This window comes from Vigna unguiculata, chromosome 3 (assembly GCF_037176805.1).
Source record: "Vigna unguiculata cultivar grain cowpea cultivar isolate G323 ecotype 2 chromosome 3, ASM3717680v1, whole genome shotgun sequence".
NCBI classification, from domain to species: Eukaryota; Viridiplantae; Streptophyta; class Magnoliopsida; order Fabales; family Fabaceae; genus Vigna; species Vigna unguiculata.
The window spans coordinates 53,122,750-53,140,584 of NC_140794.1; the positions used below are offsets into that span (position 1 = coordinate 53,122,750).

A 17,835-nucleotide genomic window follows, 5' to 3' on the forward strand; every position below is an offset into this window, starting at 1 on the left:
TTGAAATTTCTAAAATGAACGACTTTAAAGTATTCATCAAATATTTGTATATTGATCACACTAATTTATAAGTTAGTAGTTAGTTTACAAATTTTATCGAACACATTCTCTCTCTATATATATTAACATCACTAATCATATATGCATGTTCACTTCTCACACATCCAATGACATGACAACAATATTAATTTACTAGTTTCATATTTATTGAAGGACCTTTTAATTTAGTTGACAGATAACAAATATGCCAACTTAATGTTTAATATATAATTTAGCAAAATTCCTTAAAAAAGAGAGAAAAAGACTAACCTACCAATGAAATAAATATTTAGGAGTCATTTCTTACTAATATGCTTATTACTCATATATTTCACCTTTTACTAAATGTTTATTGCTTTACTCCTTTTAATTTAATTTAATTTAATTTAATTTAATGAACTGTCAGGGCGCCAAAAATTGCAAACCATGACGTTTTTAGGGTTTAGCAACAGATAATTAGGGTTTTACCGCCCATCCCATTCAAGAAGAGTGTTACAATGTCTGAAGCAGAAGCAGAAGCAGAGACAGGTTCCATGGCTTCTGTGGTTGCTTCCCTATCAAAAAGCTTCTATCAGGTGCCTCCGCCTGCGGTTCCTCCAATGCTGGATTGCATTCTGGTGTCTACTGGGTTGTCTCCCCTGTCACTCTTCGCTTCCCTTCTCAATGATTTCCCTCGAACTCTTAAGGTACCACTAATTCTTCTCCTTTATTTAACCTCCATTTCTCTCACTTATTTTGTTGTTCACATTTTTGTTTTATTTGATGATTTTTAACAGGATGTTATCAACGAAGGTGATGATGATCTGGACGCTGATAAACGCCCCTATCTTGTGTCGCTGGTAGGCGCGTTTTGCCATCTCATGAAGAAAACAGGTGAGTTATCAATTAACCATTTTGTCTAATGCCTTCTTTTGTTTATTCTTTTTACCTCGAACGTTCAGATTATGTTTTCAAATTTTGTATGGCTTTTACTCTGTTTTTGGTCTGTAAGTCGTAAGTAGGATGCTGTACTGAATGAAGCATTTGCGGCTGTCACATTACCCTTCATATTCTTCTATCTAATATATTTCTTTACAGGGACTGGTTGTGAAGCTGTAGGATTGTTTGTGCAGAGATGTTTTCTTCCTTTAGCTAAGGTTTTAAGACCCTTGCAGCATGATTTACTTAATCAGGTATTATTAGAGAAGTAGGCAAACAATTTTGTTTTATTGGTAATCATTGGAGAACTTTTAACTAATTTTGTTTTACCTCTATCGTTGTTGGATGTGTGCATTATTTTGATGACAGATCACAGAATCGTTAATCGGTGTAGTTATTGAAACTTGCACGTGGGAAATTCTTGAAGAAAATTTGGTGCCAATTTTCTTAAAATCTGTTGGTCTTTCCATGGGTATGCTTCATAATGATGATTTGGACTTTTATGAATGGAGTACCGATTCATGTCACCAACACTTGAATGATGTCATGATTGATCCACCGATGGACAAGGAGCTGTTGCTGTCTCGGTCAAATAGTTTTGAATTGTCAACATCATGCAATGTTCTGTCTGTAATTCTGGAAGCTGCCCTTCAGTATATGCTAACAGATACAATCTCTAAATCAGTGGAAAGAAAAGGGTGCATTGCGGATAAATTTATTAAAGTTTTGATTTGGGAACTTTGCAATTTGATTGAACGGATGCTTTTACATAGTCCCGAGCACAGGTCTTGTGCAGTAGGCCTGCTTCTTCCTATCATTGTTAAAGCATTACCTGCCATTTACTCATTTGAAATCTCAATTCGTGGGCAGAGACATGAGTTTTCTCGGTAATGTTCATCTGATTTGTATGCATTTCTCATATGTTTATATATGTATCTTGTATATTGATATTATTGGTTTTCAGGGACTATTTCTTCATCAAAATATGGAGCTGCTGCAAAACACTGTTTTCAATTGGACCTTTAGAGAGAAGAGAGGCATATAATATTCTATCATTGTATTTCTCTTTTTCCTGGTCCATAGAAGAATGTGAACATGATGACCATGATACAGTCGTTATAACTGAAGAATTTGACATAAGAGCAGAAAAAGAGTTCTGGAAGGAAATAAAAATAGGGCTGGTACTCAAGCACTGTTTCATGATTTTCTGTGTGTTTACTTAACTTGTCATTGTTTGCTTACTTAGGAATGAAACTAAATCTGATCAGGTTGACAAAGAGAGTATAGTGAGGAAACAGAGCTTACATGTATTGAAGATGGCTCTCAATATACAAGGAGGAACCAATTCCGTGCCTAGCATTTCAAAAAAGAATACAAATGAAAAGCATCATGGTGTGACAAAGAGGGAAAAATGGGCTTACAAGGAAGCCACGTCACTTGGTGTTGGTAACCTTTTGATGATAGATGACCTGATTATTAACAACAAGCAGTATTGGGACGCATTTGTGCTTTTGTATGAAATGCTCGAAGAATATGGTACTCATTTAGTTGAAGCAGCCTGGAATCATCAGGTGTTTAATCATGTGTTCATTTTTTTTTTATCATGTTTATCTTTATTGAAATTATATAGATTAGGGTAGAGATGGGGTGAATGAGAGAACAAATTAATATGAAACAACAGAATATTGATATCTGGTGTGAAACAATTTCTTATAGCTTATAACACAGTTCACTTCTGTTTATACTAATACACAACTTCTAATCTTAATTGAATATCAAAATGAATCATGATGTATGGTGAAATATGAAAGAGATCATCCAATATACTACATTAGATGATATTTTAAAATTCAATCTTAACGATATAATGTGTTACATTATTTTTATTCTATCAAATATCAACATCCTACTATAAATGTGTGGTTTTGGATTGATGAAGATTGTGTGCGTGGGAGGGCGTAATGCTTTGATGTTTTGGAATAATTTGGATAATCGGAAATGAATGAGAGGAATAAATAGACAAGCTGTAATGCATCCTTACTAGATTTGTTGTTTGCCATTTTTGCATAATACTTGCAAAAGTTTTCTTAGTATTAAAAAATAGAGGTGAACATGCAAAAGTTGGGTTCCATTTTTTTTGGTTATTGATATACAATATGCATGTCATGCATTTGTTCCTCAGAGTCATGTTTTGTACATTAATTTATTAACAATTCTTTTTATATGGTTGTGGAGGCCCAAAAACCCTTGGTAGTTAAAGTGAATTTAGTATAGTTTGGAATAGAAATCTGTGAGGACATTGTTGTTTGCAAGGCATTATGTTCATCAAACAATCTTAGCACACATTTTTATTTGGTCTGTTTCCAAATGTATACTTTGTCGCACACCTTTTTGACCAAATGGTTCTCTTAGTGCATATCACTGATATTTTGGTTTCGGATTATAGTGCTTGTACAATCAATGGATGATATGCTAAATTAATTGTTTCATACAGGTGTCTTTGTTGCTTCAGTTCTCGGGATCATACCTCAATGTTGGAAGCAATTTCAGTAAAATTCAACATCAATTTGAGACGTATGGCGAGCCTTTTGATTGGCTATCTATTTTATGGGAACGAGGCCTTCATCATGACAATCCTCAAGGTTAGTGTGTTCATGATTATGTTCTAGTGTTGAATAAACTTATATTTTTAATTTTATTACTATTAGAAAACTTTGTGAGTATACTCTTAGTGGATGGATAACGGTATGAGTTTGTTCTCCGTTTATCTTTGGGCTTGACACAAGGAGAATGAATAGAAGAAGGAAGAAGACTAGACTTAGTAAATGGTGAAGCATTAGACTCAATAGATGGTGGAGTATTAATGGGACTTAATTTTGGGAGAATGAGGTTTTCTTGTTAAGAATGAATTAGCATGAGCTTTACCTTTGAGTTTAGGTTGAAAGCATTGTGTATTTTCATCAAGGGTGACATCATGAGATACAAGGAATCGTTTTGTTGGAGGTTGTTAAATTTGTATCCCTTTTAGGTAGGTTTGTCACTCACAAATATGCATTTAATAGCCTGAGGATCAAGTTTACCCTTATGATTAGAATGAACATGGAAAAATGATAAGCAACCATAAACTTAAGGTACAAGATGATTTGTTGTCCTAAAGTCCAATAAAAATTTGGAGGGTAGTTGAATGAGACTATTATTGTATAGTGTTTTAGATGATAGACGATTGACCAAATATGTACCGGAAGGACAACTTCTCTCCAATACTGTTTCGGAAGATTCTTTTTGAGAAGAGAGGCTCACGTTATTTATAAGATGCCTAATTTTTTTTTTCTGCCAACCTCATTTTTGTTGTGGGTGTTCACACAACAAGATTCATGAATTATCCCTTGTTAATTGGAGATGGAGGACAATGTTTTGTTGAAAAAGTCTTCGACATTAGTTGAACAAATTCTTTTAATGCCTGTCTCAAATTGGTTTTAATCATTTGGATGAAGTTTTGAAAACTTGGCTCACTTCACTTTTTTGTTTCAAGAGAAATACCCATGACACTCAAGTGCAGTCATCAATGAATATGACAAACCAATGAGCCCATATAAGTTGGGAATTCTAGAGGGTCCTCATGCGTTACTTTGTATTAATGCAAAGAGAACAATCATTTTTTAATTTCTAGAGGGAAAGTCAACAAGCCCGTGCTTTGCAAATTCAAAAGTATCACAAGAAGTATTTGTTTATAAACTTTTTGGAATAAATTAGGAAACATAATTTCTAGGGTACTGAATGATGGATAACCTAAATGAAAGTGGTATAACTGGATTTTTTCTATATTGGAGAGAGTTTTTTCTTATATCAAAGACAAAGGAATTTGACTCTTAGTACTGTGCATCCTATTTGGGTCCACTAGAAGGTAGAGTCCATTGTGTTCCTTAGGAAGTCCAATCGCCTTCTTCATTCCCTGATCCCGGAATTGGTAGGTTGTAGGATTAAAAAGCACCAAATAGTGTAAATCTGTTGTAAGCTTGTGACAAGAAATCAATTTGGCAGATAATTTGGTCACATGCAAAACGTCATTCATAATCAGAAATTAGTTTGGGTTTATCATAATATCTTCTTTTCCAGCAACTGTAATGAAAGTTCCATCTGCAAGTGAAATTCTTTTGTTGCTTGGACAGGGTCTATGAGATATAAACCCAGTACATGATTGAGTCGTTTGGTGTTTGGCTCCAACCAACTACCCATACACTTTCTTTAGAGGAATTTAATCCATTAAGTGCACAGGCGTAATGAATATTACCTGCGAATGTTAAGGTGCAATTACCTGAGTCTGTAGGTTTTGTTAATGTCTAGCAGCCCCCTTAATTTAAAATCTCCTCTGTGCTGAACTTTTGTGGGTTGAGTTTTTTGAGTATCATACATTTTTGAGGTTTGAAGTATGACAATGAGGACCCGGAAGGAATACATGGAAGAAAGGATGGGTTGTGGTGTTGCAGCAATGCAGGATGCACAAATGAATACAACAAAAGAAAGAAAGGGGGTGTGGTTTTGCTGCAATGCAGGTTGCAATGATGGGTTGTGCTAATACCATGTCATCAGAACTGTTGATGATATTATTCATTGAGGAGAAATTGCACGTAAATTGAACATCCCTACAATTCACGTTCAATGATCCCGTGCAATAAGTATAAATTATACTGTCAGCCCATTAATCCTTGTAATTATCCTCCTAATTATAAATGTAGCTAAATCTCCTAATTATGTTATTAAAACTGTACAAGGAAATATTGATTGCAACATAAATTAAGGGATTCTGACAATTAATACGACATTAAAGTCAGGATACAACTCTCACTAGCTAATTCTATACTGTTTTATGTATTAAATTAGTTATTCTTTTTTGATTACCATTTTTTATTTTATGTTGTTTTTTAATAAATGCAGTGAGGTGCCTGATCATGCAGTCTTTTCTTGACATCAATTGGGAGAATTATGGGAAATACATAAAATCAGTGCCTGAAAATTTTGTTCTTGGTCCATTTATGCAAGGGCTAAATGACCCAATACACCACAAAGAGTTTGGTTAGTGCTTTACTCCTTGGGACCTTTTCAAATGGTTCCTTTTTATTCTTTTTTGAATCTATGTTAAGCTTTTTCTTTTTGAACTACTTAGGCAACTATTTAATTTCTCTTAAAATAATTACTTTATTCAAATCCGTGTTCCATTTGTTGCTTGATAAAGTGAGTCCCCATAATCTTTATCGAAATATTATATTCTGCTTGTTTGGCTTTGGATTTTTTAGGTGTAAAAGGAGTTTATATGTCAAGGGTGATTGAAGGTGCAGCCAAATTTCTCCGCCATTATGTTAGTTTTCTAGCTCCAAGGTATGCTTAGAAATTGTGTAAGTGGACTGTATGTGTGTCTGGGTGTGAAATGATTCATATGAAAGAAATGTTTTAAAAATTACGAGAATTTGGAATCCTTTTGTTTTTACTACGAAACTTTAGCACTGAAAAAAGGTTGCTTATAGCTGGCCTGAGGCAGGTTAGAGAGAAAAAAAAAACGTGGGTTCAATAGAACAATGTAATTGCTTTGGTTCAAACTTGAGAATCCTGTAAATTTCTTGAGTAGAAATTTTCAGGAATCTTAGAAAAAAACCCTGTTCCATAGTTGGAGAAGTTGAAGCAATTTATGGAAAAGTTTAGTTATGCTCCACTTGAATATACTGATTCCTGCTAAAGTTGCAGAATCAAAGCAGCTTATTTTATACTCTTTACACCCCAGACCTTCATGCCAATCAGCAAAGAGACTTCCAGGTTAGGTGGATATATCCTGCAGTCTCTAAAACAACTCATAAATTGTACTCCATGCTTGTAAACTATCAGTTTTAATTTATTTTATATGACAGGTATCCATCTCTCTAAGAGCTACACATTATGTTTGTATGAGTTGACTGGACGTGAATGGTTTTGTTTTAGCTGTTCTTTATGTAAAAGAGTATTTGAGGAATAATACTGGAGGTCTGGAATAGGTGAAAAAGAGTCAACATGTATTATCCATTTGAATTAAAAGTTCTCATTGATGATGTAGTTTTGGAAGAAGCAGAGAATATGACCCATCATCATTGAATATATATACACTTAGGTGTAAATATTTATTAATTGCAGTTGATCATTTTACATGATGTGTTTGTCCTTGTAACCTTGCTTCCTTTACTAAGGAGCTCTTCTTATTGTCATGCAGAGAGGGATTACAAAATCTTACTGTATTAATAGCTTTGTTTGTTTGAAGTTTTATTTTCTCCCCTTATTATGGAAGATATCAGTGGAAAGCGCATCAGAATACTGAAAGAAAAATAATGTTTTCATGTCAGAAAAATCTATCTCTTGGTTTGTATCAATAGGATATGCTCATAGATAAGTAGCCTTGCTATTGCAGGTGTTAGAGAGACCTGGACTTTGGCCTAGTTTCATCGCTCTAACAATTGATGTTCTGACTAAATCCTCATCTCCCTTCTTTTATTTCTAATTAGATAAGTGACACGTAACTTTTTACCAAATAGACTTGGCTTCCAGTTCCTGTTGTTCCTCCTTAGTACAAGTCTGCTAGGTGATAACAAAAATCTTGCCTTCCACCAATTTTCCGGTCCTTTTTTTAGTACCTTATGTTCTTTACTTTATATTTGAGTATAACATCAATGCCAATACATGTACTTCTTTTGGTTTGTTGCATTTTGATTGTTTGAATTGACTGAAATAATGATTTTGGATATCCTCGTGTTTGTACTGATTGCTTTGGGTTATACCTTAGTTCTATTGTAATCATTGCCTTTTCAATTGCTTTTAAATTATGAAACCTCCCTTGCATATTTTGATTGGGGGAACGCAGCTCAAGTATTACAGTTCTGTTATGGTATTCACTTCAGCATAATTTTAAGGAGATGCATTAGGACTTTGATTATGTGTATGTGTCCTTTATTTATTTTAATCTAGGGCTATATTTGTTTGGGAAAAAAATTATTTGGATTTTAGGTCTATAGTTGTTTGTGAATGCTATGCTTTTGTAATCATATTGACCTAATCCCTATGATGATAAGATGAATGCACACTGCTTGCCTAACTAAGTGGAATAGTCTTTCTATTTTAAGGTTTTGTAAGTGAAAATATTGTTACTGAATTCTGTTGCATTTTGGTTGAGTGCAAAGTCATAGTATTTGACCCAAGTTCCTTACTTTACATGCACAGGACATGGGTGTTTTAGGGGGTTGCTTTATCATACATGTAAAGGTACCGAATAGAATATATTGAGCTGATGCGTGTGTATACATATTTATGAATAAAATATGAAAACATTGTAGTGTTTTGACGATTGTGGTTTCAAAAATTTCAATTCTAATTGTGCTAGCATTGGAATTAGTTTAGCATTACAAATTCTAGGTTTGTGCTGTTAAAAGGTTTAGAATTTAGTTCCAATTTGTTCAAAATCATATTGATTTGATAGAATGTGAATTGTTGAGATGAGAACAAATGGGAAATTTTCAGATTGCAGTGTAATTGAACAAGTAGGAATTGTAATTAAAATAATTATAGAGCAAACAGGAACAATGAAAACGATAGAAAAATAAAAAAAAAGTGTGCTTTCATCTATATAGATATGAAAGTGTTGTGATTCTAATTCTCAAAAGCCTTTTCAATATAAAAAGTTAGAACAGACATACTTGAATTTGGATGAGGTAAAAATCTGCTATTTACATGGTCACTGATATATATAAGAAATAGGGAAGAGTACATTATGAGGAAACGTTCTATTCTATAACAGTCAACCCTTAGGCTAGGTACATACACTAAAAAATAACCCTATGAAAGCTGTACAATACAATAGATATCATATTTTTAACATTCTCCCTCAAGTTGGAGCATATAAATTATATGCACAAAGCTTAGAACATATAAATTAAATTCTAGGTCTTATCAAGGACTTGGTGTGAATGTCTGGAGGTTGGTCGTTGGAGTTGATAAATCCAATACAGAGTTCCTTGGACAACAACTTCCTTTCCAATGGTCATGTTATCCTTGACCAAGAAATCATAACTTCACAAAGGCGGACCAAGATAAGTAGTTATTCTAGTTGAGTTTTTGCTATGGTAATAGTAGAAAAGGAAGGAGCAGAAATAGTCAATGTCATTCCAGAGATAGACCCACAACTAGATTTGAGGAGAGAGGGAAGAAAACCCTAAGCTATGTGCAGAGAGCCTTGACCAACTATCTAACTTATCAAACTAGGAAGAGAAAGCAGAAACACGTCCACAAGATGTTGACAAGATGAATGGTGGTGGTTTGTGTGATTATGACATCAGGAAGACAACGTGTTGTGAAGCTTTTTATCATGCGACTACGAGTCTTGTCTGATTGGTAAAAGGGGTCTTTATACCAACTTGGTTTTAGATGTGATAAAAAATTAGTGAGTTACATGCTCAACTGATGTATATGCACACATGCATATATATATATATATATATATATATAAATATGAAAACGAGAAGAGTGCTTTACAAAGAAAAGTTATATTGTATGACACTCAACCCTTTGGTTAGGTACATACACCCAAAAAGCAGTTTTGTGAAAGCTGTACAACACTACAATAACAATCAAAATTTTTTCAAAGTCATAGTATGGTTGCAAGAGCCCTAATCTAGCAGTTGATGATTTTGTATTAAAACTCTGCATTGTCCTTATTTTTTGCTGGTTTTTACATTTGATATGCTTTAGGAGGACTTTGATGATTCTTTTTTTCTTTCTTTTCTCCATACCTTCACAAATTCATCTTGTATAGATGATGACATGCATACACGATTGCTTGTCTGTCTATAGTTTAGTGGTTACTTTTATCCATACTGCTATTACTTACCTCTTTGTTAATGTAAATATGTGATGCAATGCAATGCTTTGGCTTTACTTTTCTTATTATCTAAAAGTTTATTGCAGGAAACGTATTGAATTTTTGTACAATTTGGCTTCTACTGCTAAACATCAATCTTTTGGACGAGCTGGACTTATGGGCCTTGCTGACTGCATTGCTTCAGTTGCTTCTGGCATTGGAATACTTAATCATGTCAGCACAGAATCATTTAAAGGAACATTTTCTGTTGAGTTTGTTTCTGAAATAGAAAATCAATACGGTAAAAAAGAATTACTGGATATCTTTAGATATGTTGTTGAGAGCAGCAAACAACATTTCAATCCCAGTTACCGTCTTCAAGGTTTTTAATTTACTTTGCTTGAATTATGTGATTTATATTATTCATTTGGTAACCATAAATTTTAGGGGGCACAATGTAGGTCAACTTATGTCTTGATGATGTTTACAGTTTGTGGCAAAATTCTGGAGGCTGCTGTTTGTGTGGTGTGCGCATTTGATATTCCACTTGAAATTCTTTTGCTTTTCATTTCAGCATTGCCAAAGGAATTTACGGATTATGGTGGTAAGAGAAATATATTATGTCAATGGCTTTCTACACTCTGTAGTCATGAAAGTATTTGAAAGCTGAGGAAAGAAAATACCAAACACTCCATTTTCCCTTCAGTTGTTTGCTTAATGAGAAATCAAATACTATCATCATTGTTTTCAAAGCAAGATTTGAATTTTGAATAGCAAGATCTATTTTCTGAAGTGAGTGAATTAAATCTTATCCCAAACTGTAAGCTAAATGAAATAATTAAATCACAAAATCTATTTATGCAAAGAAATATTTAACATAGTTTTTTAAAACATGTTAATTTTTTTGGGTCATATACATATAACTTGTTGTATAATCAATGGCTGAATATAAACATAACCAACAATATGTGAAGCACCCTTGGGAGAAATAGAATGTTTTTATTGCTAAAAATACATCAGACATATATACAAGATTGGAGGACTAATATATGAAATACATTAACAATACAAATGTAATCAGATTCCTAAGGTTCAGGGATATAATTGGATGCCTATGATTCAGGGATGTTTCTGTTATACAATTTAATATAATCTCCTAAATATGGAAGGATAAAATGTGATTGTTAACATTATGAGGCAACACTTGCCCAAACTTTGTTACTGAAAGCCTTTTGTGATGCTTATTGGGCATCTATTATTGATGGTAGGTATTCTACTTCAGGAGCAGCCATCTTTCTGAGTTCCAATTTAATATCTTGGTGGCCCCACAAGCCAGCAAGTTATTCGCTGTTCTAGCATAAAGGCTGAGTACAGTAGTTTTGCTAAAACATCTACGGAACTAACGTGGCTTTCTATTTTGCTCACTGAATTGCAGGTTTCATTTTAGTACTCCTGTTCTCAGTGAGTTTTGGGAGGGTTGTTAGAGGGAATAGCTAGTTATATTTTATAGTAGGTTACAGTTGTTAGCTTTTACTGTTACAGCTGTTATCTATATATATGTCAGCTAATACTGACAATAGCTTTTTGTTCTAAGCGGTTGCCTATAAATAATCTTGTATGGTTTTTATTTCATATGAGTGGAAATAATAAACAGTTCAATTTGTTAACAAAGTTTCTATCATTCGTTTTCTTCAGGATTGGATATAAACTAAATAAAATCCTTTTTTATTTTGTTCTTGCTTTCTTATATACACATCACAATTTGTTGGTTTGGACTTAAGAGTGTTACTTGTTACAGTATTTGTTGGAATTATGATCTGAGTATATGGTCTAAAAATATGAATTAAGATTAAGTTTTCATCACATTTGGATGTTCAATAACAAAAACCTCCATGCTTGTCTTTCCAAACCATATTTTGTTCATGAATTTGAAAAAAATGTATGATTTTTAGTTCATTAAATTTTGACTACTCTTCCCGTTCCTCCCCAGGTCAGTTAAGGGTGGCTGTGCAAAGATGGCTTTCTGGTTGTGGTTACAAGGATAGGTGTGCCAATTGCTGTAATAATGAGATAAAGCTGTGGAAGAGTCTTTATGACTTCCCACAGAGGTTTGTCAGCAATAATCTTCCATTTGATGTTTCTCTTACTTATGATGATGAGGACTTGAGTGCATGGGAGTCTGAAGCAAATAGATGGGCAAAAATGCTTTTCCTTTCTACTGAGCAGGGCCATCTCCTGGAACCTATTTTAGTGGTTTGCCTTTGCCTTTGTCCTTTTTAATTTCTACAATGTTTATTAAATCTTGGGGGAAATTAATCATTTATAGGAAAAAAAAATCATCAGTGTCTTGGGTTATATATTTGTTTTGTTATAAGAGTGCAATAAGATCGTTTTATGACCTGCCATTGATACTGCTCGTGGCAGGGGTATCCCTGTACCAATTTTATGTTTTAAAATCTAACAGGGAAATGGCAACTGTTATTGCAGTTTATTCGACACAACGGTACTAATATCTTGAAACAAAACCATGATACAAGGTACATAGTAGTCAAATTCATGATTCTTGTCTTGAGCTTAGTTATGGAGCTCCGCAGAGCAAAGGAAAGAGCAGTTGAATATAGTGCCAAAGCCAGAGCAAATGTAGGGAACGCCTTTGCTGGTGTAGTTGATGATCTGGGTTTCATTGATGACATCTCTGAGAAGCTTTCTGATGAATTTGTATATTTATTGGTACCATATTTTATACCCTTTTATATTATGATGTGTTTATCCATCTATTTTTTATATTCTTAAATGTTTATTGGAATGCAGGATGATCTGGTTCCGTTTGCCAAACAATCTTGTTCTGTTTTCTGGTCTGGTGTTGTTACAGAGGACACTGCACTTCCTGGTGCCGTGAAAGGAAAACTTGGAGGCCCTAGTCAACGAAGGTTGTCAGTTTCTGCTACCACTGTTGTGTTGCAGGCAGTAAGTACATTCTCCAACTTTTTTATGGTTGACTGTTTATTTCATTATGAATTGGATACTAGATAATTATTCATTGAAGGTGGTACCCTTGTAACTTAAAATTTAAATCTAAACTAAACTGTAGGTATCACAGCGGCTTTGATGTTTCTTTCCTTCTAGCTAGCTTCAACATTTTACTTTAATGGAATTCCTTGAATAAATTGGGTACTCGTTTACGAAGTAATTTTCACTGATAGAGCCTGTAAATTGTGAGGAACCAACATTGTAAAAGCTAAAATGATTTATACATATACTTGGAAGGTAATGCTTATGCTTTTCACTTAATTCAATAAAAGATACAAAACAGCTCCACTTGTAGAGGAAAAAGGGAGCAAAAAAATTGGGCGTCATAATAGGAAATCTCTATGAAAAAGAAAATAATGAATTTGTGAATTCTCAGTTAAGAAAGAGATAAAATAATTTCCTAATTACAAAAATAATCTATTTCTACCTCATTACTTATAATAAAAACCGAATTTTACAATACATGGAGATACAAAAGATAATTCGTGCATACTTTCAACACTCCCCTGAAGCTGGCATTGAATATGTTGTTCTTGAACAGCTTGTCAATCATGTTATGAAAGTGTTTCTTACCTAACCACTTAGTGATAATGTCTGCCACCTAACATGTATAGTTCTATCATGTAATACCGGGTTGTGTACTATAGAGATTGCTTTCTGATTATGACATTATAATCTTACTGAATATGTTGTACATGAACAGCTTGTCAATCATGTTATGAAAGTGTTTCTAGCTAACCACTTGGTGAGAATGTCTGCCACCTGACATTATAAGCTTACTGGTGCTGAGTTTTGAATCTTCAGCTCTTGTAGCAACTTACTAATCCCCAATACTTAGCAATCCCTTGTGACATTGATCTATATTCTGCTTCCGCTCTACTCAGTCACTGCACTTTTTGTTTTTTACTTCTCCTAGTGATTAAATTTCTTCCAATAGAAGTACAGTGACCCAATATAGACTTTCTATCTCACTGCTGCCTGCCCAATCTGCATCTTTATTGGATCCCACCAGTATGATCCCAGTTTTCCATATAGTAAACCTTTCATGGAGTTGCTTAGAATTCTATCTACCTCTTCAAAGTGCTTACTTTTAATTGAGCACATGAATTGACGTGCCACAAAAACTACAAATCCAATATCTTGGTGAGTATGGGAGTGATAGATTAGTCTTCCAACTAGTCTTTGATACCTTTTTCTGGTCATTACTTCAGCTTTATATGGATCAAGCTTTATATTTTGCTCAAGGGGTGTAAGTCTTGGCTACCTTACAACCCAATAAGCCAACTCCCTTAAGCAAAATCTAGTATATATACTTCCTATGACTTGAGAAAAAGACAAAAGAAAAAAGAATGTGCAAGCTTAATTCTCGTCATACATATTTATAATAACATTAAAGGCTTAGATACAATGAATGAGAGGAAAGAGAAAAAAATAAGAAAGGTCACATCTAGAAACTAGGTTCAACGCAAAACACATAGCAACTTTTCAATAAAGTCTATTTAAAATGACTTGTTCCTACACTCCTCCTGAAGTTGGAGTGAACAAATTGTATGTGCTAAGCTAGAAACAAATCAATTGAATTTGAGGTCCTCTCAAGGATTTTGTTAGGGCATCTGCAAGTTGATTATTGGATTTGACAAACTTCTATTTCTTTGGAAAACAACTTTTCTCGAATAAAATGATAGTTGGTTTCTATATGTATGATCCTATCATGGGATACTAGATTGGAAACAATGCAAAGATCAACTTGGTTATCCTAGTACATCTTCATTTGTTGAGCCTCAAGAATCTAATTCTTGTAGGAATTGTTTTACCCGAGTCCAGATTCTCTACTGGGTTTTTGTGTTGTTCTCTGCTAAGTATTAAAAAATACACTATATTCTTACTTTAAAAATCTTTTTAATATATTTTAGAATTTCAAAATCAGTGACTATTAGTGTATTTTGAATGCACAACAAAGAAACAATATAGGAAATCCAGTAGAGAATCCAAATTCGTTTTACCCATACAAGCTCACAAGTGAGAGACATCATTGTCTGATACTCAGTTTCAACAATGGATTGAACAACTACATTTCATTTCTTGCTTTTCCAAGAGAGAATATTTCCTCTTATGAAAGCACAATATCCAGTTGTAGAACATCGATCCATAGGAGAACTTGCCCAATAAACATCACAATATCAAGGGATATGGGTATTCCCTTTGTCTTCAAAAAGTAGAGCTTATTTTGGAGCCTTCTTAAAGTATCTTAGAAAATGGATGTCAACATTCTAACGATCAATACAAAGATTTTGCATGAACTTACATACAATACCAACTAATACTGTCAAATATGGTCTAGTAATGGTAAGATAGATAAGTTTTCCAACTAGTCTTCTATATCTTTCACGATCAGAAAAAACTTCTCCTTGTTCTGCAAGTAATTTCTGTTTTGGATCCATAGGACAATCAACTGGGTTACAATCAATCATCTGTATCTCTTTCAGGATGTGTAGAGCTTATTTCCTTTGAGCTATTGCAAAGTATTTGAGACTTCCAAGATCCTTGGTCTATATGATTGCATAGTTGTTCCCCTAATTGAGATGTTCAAGCAGCATCATTCCTTGTAATGATTATATCATCAACATACACTATTAAGTACATTTTCCAGGGGAGGTATGTCAATAAAATACATAATGGTCATCCTCACTTCGTTTCAGCCTAATGGTTTGAACAATGTGGTTGAAATTTCCAAACCAAGTACATGGAGATAGCTTAAAACCATAGAGAGAGCAATATAGTTTACAAACTAGGCTAGACTCCTTGTTAGTAACAAACCTAGGGGGTTGGTCCATGTAGAACTCTACCTTAAGATAGGCATGCGGAAAAACATTCTTAATATCTAATGGACGAAGAGGCAAGTGCTGAATGATTTCCATTGTAAGAAAAAGTTGGACAACAATCATTTTGGCCATTGTAGAGAAAGTATAACTTTAGTCGAGTCCATATATATTAGCATATCCTTTTGCTATCAATCAAGTTGAGATGATCAATTTCACCATTAGTCCAACTTTTATGGAATAGACCCGTGACAATTAATTGCCTTTTTTTTTCTTATGAATGGAAGAACTAACTGCCATATGCCATTATGTTCAAAGGCCTGCATTTCAACAATCATGGTTTGTCGTTGTCTAGGATGATTAAACACCTTTTTCTTATTTTTAGAATTGGTAATATAATAAACAAAGGAGATAAAAGAATAGAAAGGAAATAAACGATGATAGTTAAGAAAATTGTAAATAGGACGAGGGTTACATGTAGAATGAGTACGTTTACGAATCACAATAGGTCAAATAGAATCCTCTTATCAGAAGCCATAGTATGAAATGATGATGAGGGACTTGATGAAGAGGACTCATCATGTGGTATTGGACTAGTCATTTGTGTTTGTAGTGATGGCCTAGGTGAAATGGGATGATGAGAGGGATTTGAATTATTGGGAGAAGTTGGAAGTGTTTGGAATCAGATACTTAAAGGGATCAACTAAAGGCATAGCCAAGATTTTATGAAAATAATTAACATCTTGTGTGGAGGAAGAGAACAAAAGAGTTTCCTAAAAAAAGGTGACACTTTTAGATGTGTAATATTTTTTAGTGTTAGGGGAATAACATCAATACCCATTTTGAAGATGTGAATATCTTAAAAAGATACATTTGATAGCTCGAATTGAAAGTTTGTTCAAACCTGGAGACACATCATGTACAAAACACATATAACCAAAGACTTTAGGAGAAATGGAAAACAAAGGTTTTTTTGGAACCATAATGAAATATGGAACTTTATTGTCCTAAGAAGATGATGACATTCTATTAATAAGATAATCGTCACCAAAAATGACGTCACCCTAATTATGGACTTGTAGATTGACACCAAGCAATAAGGTACAAGTGATTTCAACTAAGTGTCTATTCTTTCTTTTTGCTATACCATTTTGTTGAGGTGTATGAGAACAAATCTTGATTACTTGTCCAAATTGGTTTTTAGTTTCATTATGGAAAGACCAGGTTTTCATAAAGTTATATCGGAATCTATAACGGGTTATGGCGGAAATATGACAATGTTTCCAACAAGTGTCATTTCTATGAAATGTTCTTGAAGTATCATGATCATTGCTGGAAAATAGGTATATTATTTGTAAAATAATTATAGTGAAAGTAGAAAAGTAGAAAAAAATGAAAAAAAAAATTGGCAATGGCCATTGACGGCGGTGGTGGCCAGCGATGGGAACTGATGACGGTTGACGGTGACAGCAGGTGTGGGTGGTGGCTGGCGGCAGTAACTGCAGGGGTGAATGAATAATGTGCTTTGGACTTTTGGGTCAAATGAAAGTAAAGAAATTTTAGGGTAAATAAATTTTACTGCTGTATGGTTGCAGTAACGTAGTGAAATAATATAATAGGGTAAAAATGAAAGTGAATTTGGTAAGAAATTGCAGAGTTTGAATTTTAATGGGTCGGGCTCAATTTATTAAACACTAGTATAATATTCAACTTATCTTCTTCCTCCTCCCACATTGCCTCCACCGTCATTCTTCTGCTGCCATTCTTCACCATTCTTCCCTTCTCTTCACCGCCACCTGCCATGCCGAAAGCGGCCGCCATGAAAAAACCGATTCGCCTCCGCCTTGTTGTGGCGGAAGGCTGGGAAACCGTTACCGGTTTCCGCCATGGCGCCTCCATTGCCGAAATTTAATAACACCGGGAAAGACTCAGATATTCAAAAGTTGAGACCTATCTTTCATTAAGTAAACCCAAGTATAGCGAGAATATTGATTTAAAAGTGACAAAACAAAGAAACCCAAAGAATTTGATTTGACTTGGACCCTAACTTTCAAAATGAATTATTGAAAAGAGAGTTGCATGTTGTTTCAATTTTTGGAAAAGATGACTGAACATGTTTTTCTACTTAACATGACTCACATTCTAAGACTAGAGTTTGCT

At 34.0% G+C, this 17,835-nt stretch overlaps 1 protein-coding gene across 5 annotated transcripts in view; it reads left to right on the forward strand.

The window, feature by feature from the left end:
- Window positions 1-489: 489 nt before the first annotated feature.
- The window catches only part of LOC114178088 (tRNA/rRNA methyltransferase (SpoU) family protein), a 40,234-nt gene continuing 22,888 nt past the window's right edge, over window positions 490-17,835 (forward strand). For 2 of the 5 annotated variants that reach the window (XR_014993435.1, XR_014993434.1), the window contains exons 1-14: window positions 490-725; window positions 816-912; window positions 1,117-1,211; window positions 1,327-1,844; window positions 1,922-2,138; window positions 2,226-2,528; window positions 3,452-3,599; window positions 5,893-6,030; window positions 6,252-6,333; window positions 9,934-10,208; window positions 10,317-10,430; window positions 11,817-12,079; window positions 12,314-12,556; window positions 12,638-12,793. Coding sequence is in view for 3 of the 5 variants with exons in the window: in XM_028063788.2 (XP_027919589.1) it covers window positions 537-725; window positions 816-912; window positions 1,117-1,211; window positions 1,327-1,844; window positions 1,922-2,138; window positions 2,226-2,528; window positions 3,452-3,599; window positions 5,893-6,030; window positions 6,252-6,333; window positions 9,934-10,208; window positions 10,317-10,430; window positions 11,817-12,079; window positions 12,314-12,556; window positions 12,638-12,793 (2,838 nt within the window). In the remaining 2 variants the exon portion in view is untranslated. The remainder of the gene's footprint in view (window positions 726-815; window positions 913-1,116; window positions 1,212-1,326; window positions 1,845-1,921; window positions 2,139-2,225; window positions 2,529-3,451; window positions 3,600-5,892; window positions 6,031-6,251; window positions 6,334-9,933; window positions 10,209-10,316; window positions 10,431-11,816; window positions 12,080-12,313; window positions 12,557-12,637; window positions 12,794-17,835) is intronic. The other 3 variants (XM_028063788.2, XM_028063789.2, XM_028063790.2) reach the window with 2 other exon arrangements.